Source organism: Acanthisitta chloris, unplaced genomic scaffold, assembly GCF_000695815.1.
Source record: "Acanthisitta chloris isolate BGI_N310 unplaced genomic scaffold, ASM69581v1 scaffold40304, whole genome shotgun sequence".
NCBI lineage: Eukaryota > Metazoa > Chordata > Aves > Passeriformes > Acanthisittidae > Acanthisitta > Acanthisitta chloris.
Window position 1 is genome coordinate 5,869 of NW_008671665.1, and position 5,288 is coordinate 11,156.

The 5,288-nt window shown below is 45.8% G+C and overlaps 1 protein-coding gene across 1 annotated transcript in view; it reads left to right on the forward strand.

Annotated features, from left to right (window-relative positions):
* Nucleotides 1-4,621, forward strand: part of LOC103801754 (chromodomain-helicase-DNA-binding protein 2-like) — a gene marked incomplete at both ends in the record, with an annotated part of 9,153 nt that extends 4,532 nt beyond the window's left edge. Inside the window, one exon of the mRNA XM_009074182.1 lies at nucleotides 4,560-4,621. Coding sequence (XP_009072430.1) covers nucleotides 4,560-4,621 — 62 coding nt within the window. The remainder of the gene's footprint in view (nucleotides 1-4,559) is intronic.
* Between the last annotated feature and the right edge of the window lie 667 nt (nucleotides 4,622-5,288).

A 5,288-nucleotide genomic window follows, 5' to 3' on the forward strand; every position in this document is an offset into this window, starting at 1 on the left:
GCTCAAGCCTGTGCTGAGTACTCCGTGCTGCAGCTGGAGCTGGCAGAAACCCAAGGCACTTCACTCCTCTTGAGATTGCTTTTTACCTTTGCAGGGTTAATCCTGTCGCCAGTGACCTGCTCTTGTCGCTTGCTGCTTGGGACTTCCAGCACAGTGTCTAGGAGCTTGTAATTGCCTTCTTCCCTAGCACTTCTCTGCAGATTAGCAAGGAGCATCACCGAGCCGTGCTGCAGCTGGAGCTGGCAGAAACCCAAGGCACTTCACTCCTCTTGAGATTGCTTTTTACCTTTGCAGGGTTAATCCTGTCGCCAGTGACCTGCTCTTGTCGCTTGCTGCTTGGGACTTCCAGCACAGTGTCTAGGAGCTTGTAATTGCCTTCTTCCCTAGCACTTCTCTGCAGATTAGCAAGGAGCATCACCGAGGCAGCGTGGCAGACTCAGAGACCGGAGCAAGGATCAGTCATCACAGCTCCCTGTGTGCTGCCCCATGACTCACCTGTGAAGGGGAGGCGGCACATAGGTGGAGGTGGTTCAGGTTTTGGGGCACTGTTCAATAACTGTGTCCTCTGAGAGCAGCACTTTGGTAGGGTTATTTGTGTGCTGGAAATGATTGCCTTCTGGGGACTTCTGGGCACATTGTGTAGGTGTCCAAGCTGTGATCAGAGAGGGTGATAACTCATGATCAATACCCAGGCGTGGGCTGAGCCATTGGGAAGCGAAAGTGCAGTTTTGCATAGGCGTGCAGAGCTGCTCAGAGGCCTAGGGCTGTCTCCAGGAACAAGACCACATGTGGGTTTTTTAGTAAAAGCAATACTTCACCAGGCATTTTTTTTTTTGCCCGTTAATAAATTATCACCATCAGGTGACCCATGCAGAGCCAGGTGCCTTGCAGATTATTCAAACTGAAAGAGGGGAAATTCAGATTTGATATACGGTAGAAGTTACTTACTGTGAGGGTGGCGAGACACTGGCACAGGTTGCCCAGGGAAGCTGTGGATGCCTCATCCCTGGCAGTGTCCAAGGCCAGGTTGGATGGAGCTCTGAGCAACCTGATCTAGTAGAAGGAATGCCTGCCCATGGTAAGGGATTTGGAATGAGATGATCTTTAAGGTCCTTTCCAACCCAAACATTAATGATTCTGGAGCAGTCAAGAAATGAATGTGCCCAAAATAGAACCAATCTTTTTACTATAAAAAGGGTGGTTTCAGATTGAAGTTAGTAATAAATGTCACAGTGCATCTTTTCTGTGAGAGGCCACAAGTCATGCACCAGAGTGTTCTTAAAATACAGCTGTTTTTATTACTGGGGAAAAAATATTCTGCTCATTTGCATTTTGATCAATGCTTTGCCTCATGTATTTGCTGAAAATTCAAGCACTACCAGTCTCATGAGGAAAGAGAAGTTTAGCAGACATAAAACTAACCTGGCGAGCTGAGATTCTCCAGCTTTTCTGGAGCACTAGAGCTTGGCCTCTGCTAAGCCTGAAATAAGCAAATCCTCACTTTGACTTTAGTCTGACATTTCTTAGCTCTGCTTAAGCAAGTCTCCATCTCTTCTAGTAGGAGGTGTGAACTCCAGAGCTTCACCTGGACCTCCTCTTCAGTGGTCTGGAGTCTCCATTTCTCCTGCCTTGTGCTAGTGATGACACTTATGGCCAATCTGTAGGAGCAGAACTTTAAAGGTGCTGCTGTACTGCTCTGCTTCGTGCTCTATTCAGCATCATTATGTGTGTATGGTGTTGCTTGACAGCAAAATACAGCATGATTAATCTAGTAAAATCGTGCACTTTACGTGCTGGGAGAGAGAATAAATTAGATGTGAGGAGCCAGTGAGGCATGGAGAGGGAAGGCTGATCCCTTCAGCTGGAGGTGGGGAAAACAAATTGTAAGAGGCCAGTTCCTAGTCCAGTTGGAAGTAGTGGTGCAGGAATAAATTGTAGTGTTTGGTAAGGAAGGAGGGCACTAGGGAAGACAGGTCATCTTTCTTCTTGGCCACAGCAACAGCACTGCAGAGGCACTTGGTACTTGGGCTCTAAGAGTGAGCAGTGTGCCCCCAGCATCTCCTGCTGGGCTGACAAAAATCCCTTTGGGAACTGGGGGTGGATTTTGCTGTCTTAGCTGGTGTCATTCAGGGAGGTGATGTTATTAAAATTCAAGTTGCATGTGATTTCCCAACCGTTCTTCCTGAGGGTGGTGGGTGGCAGGCTGGAGTGCAGATGGGACCTCAGGTGCATGCTCTGGGCCTGGTGTGCCCCCAGCTTCCTGCATCTGCACTTCCTCACCAAGGAGTTTACTGCCAGGAGACAGTGGTAGGCGAGGGAGCAGAGAGGAGAGGCTGAGGAGCTGCAGGCACAGCCTTCCCAGCACTCTGTACTGGGACAGGGAGGGTGTGGGAGCACAAGGCAGGCAGATGACTCAGGCTGGGGACTGGCAGTGTCAGAGGAGATAGAGCTGGGCTTGACACACATCCAAAAAAGACAATGGTGTCTTTGAAAAATGTAACCGAAGGTGGCTGAGCTGTAGTCACAAGTTAAATCCTTCAAGGCAGAAGAGGGAGAGTCATTGATATCATCAGCTCCGTACAGACAGTGGCAGAGCAGGAGGAGAGTACAAGGATTAGAAAAAATGGACACTAGAAACTTGGCAAATGGGATTTTGGCAAAGAAGAGGAGTTAATTTCAAAGAGCTAAAGGTTGTATTTGGTTTTCTCCAAATGTGATCTCTGACGCAGAGCAGAAGAGAGAGAAATCCACCTCTCTTTAATTTGGGCTTCAGCTCCGTACAGACAGTGGCAGAGCAGGAGGAGAGTACAAGGATTAGAAAAAATGGACACTAGAAACTTGGCAAATGGGATTTTGGCAAAGAAGAGGAGTTAATTTCAAAGAGCTAAAGGTTGTATTTGGTTTTCTCCAAATGTGATCTCTGACGCAGAGCAGAAGAGAGAGAAATCCACCTCTCTTTAATTTGGGCTTGCCAAAAGGCTGCAAAAAGTAAACATGTACTGAGGCACAGTGCTCAAAAGTCATGCCAAATTGGAAAGGTAAAGCAGGATGCTTCGCAAAGTGGATAAGAGATTAAAAGAGAAACAAGAAAACTGAGGACTTCTAAACTTTGTTTGTCAAAACTGAAATGTCTGGAATGCTTGGCTTGTTGCAAGGGAAGGTAGGGCTGTCTGTGGTGGTTGCCTGTCACTTGCTTCCTGGATGCTTGGTAAATGAGACAGGGATTTCATGCAGGGCTGTGAAACAGGTGGATGAACACATGTTTGTAGTAAGATACAGTGCAAAAGGTGTTACTGTGTCACATGTAAATCTGGCACCAAACCACAGAGAAATTCAGCAAAGCTCTTGGTCTCATGCAGCATCCAGTGGTTCAGTGTGTTTTAATGGAAACACTGATGCAAGTGAGAGGGAAATTTCTGTGGGTGGAAGGAAAGCTGGAAAATGGAATAAAGGATGCGGAAAGAGAGCAGAGGGGTGAACCATGGGTCTGCCAAAATCTTTGTGTGAACAGCTCTGTGCTGAAGCTGTGTGAGCTGTACCCAGGAGGGCAGTTAGAGTTACAGGGGATGCAAACTGAGGTACCTGTGATGATGGACAGACAGTACCTACAGTCAAAGCTGAATACTGCACCAAAAAGCAGTTAGAAGCTGAAGATTTTCAGTAAGTGTGTGGAACAAGCAGTCTTGGAGGTTACTTCTGTCATTTTAATACTCCTTTAGAAATCTCACATGGTTTTTTTCAGTTTTATCCCTGCCTATTTCTGTTTTCTGGGGCAAGTGTGGTAATCTGTTTCCATGGCTGACTAGTTTTTATGAAAATGGGGTTGTGTACAACCAGCCTCAAGATTTCTTTAGCTATCTTGGTCTGTAGGAGTTAATGACACCCACATTTAAAATAGTACAGCAGGCAGTTAAAATAGCTCTAGATATATTTAGCCAGTGAGACTTCACTGGTGGAGGCAAGCGGATTAAGAGGAAGCAAAGCAGCAGGACACAGCTCTGACCCAGTCAGGTCCTCAGTGACTTTTGCTATGGGAGAAAAAACCCAACAGCAAAGCAAGGACACTCTTGTGATGAGAATATTGTCATTTTATGAGAATTTCCTTCCTTCTAGGAAGTTTCTGTAATGAAGGCAGAGATCACAATGCATTTAGTGGGATAAATTCCCCTCCGGGTTTGTAACCCGTGGGGTGCTGCTCAAACTGCAGATCTGCCTGGACACTGCCACTGCCTCGACTGTGTCTGCCAGGTGCTGAGGCTGATGCTGAGGGGTAGGTGGGTCCTGAGCTCAAGGACTTCAGGACAGGTGATATTGTAGAGCTGTCCAGGCTTTCTGCAAAGAGTTTCCTCCACGCTCAGAGCAGAGCAGATGACTCTGCAGCCAAGGTGGTGGTGCCAGGGAGCTGACTGCTCTGGCACAGCCGTATCACACCAAAACATCCTTCAGCAGGGCAGGGAAGGGGCCTGGGCTCAGCCCACCTGCATGTGTTTGGGCTGCATCCTTGAGGAGCCAGTCCAGAGTGAAGCCTACAACCTGATTTTCTTTCTTTTCAATTAAAGGCAAGTAGCGAATCTGAAAATGAGAGCCCCAAACGAAGACGCCAGAAGCAGTTGAAAAGAAAGTAAGTTTCTAGGGAAAGGGTTTTGGATGGTGGTTCTTTGGTTTATTTTTCAGTACAGGAACATTGGATTGGTTGATAGGAGTTGTCAACATGGAGAGCTTGTAAAATAAGTCATGTAATATTTCCAGTAATAGGATGACTGAAATTGAAGTATGAATATGGATCAATTTCCCAACTTTTGTTTGTGTTTCCCACTATGACTGATGGAATCCGAACAAGTCACATTCACTTTCTATTAGTCTTTCACTTCTCCATCAGGTTACTGATTCTCCTTCAGAGATACTTAAAACTGTTGCATCCCTTCTCCTCCCACCTTTTTGATTAACTGGGAATAAATGACCAAATTATTATCCTCTTTTATGTTTTATAATCCTCTGTTAAATCAAAAGAACTTCCATAAAGAATATTTTGGATGTCTGAGCACCATAACTGAGTTCACTTACAGTCATGTTTTAATGCCTTTTCCCATCTAATAAGTATCTTTTCATTTTTGCAAACACTGAAGTGAAGGGAACTTTGAGCTGCCTACTGGAGAAAACTTAAACACAGCCACATGATCCTGCTCCCTTTCTCCTGCATCTTGTCTTTTAATTTTTCATTTAGTTGTACAGATGGATAAGGTGATAAAGCACAGGGAGGACCCTCAAGTATTGAATACTTTTTTCCA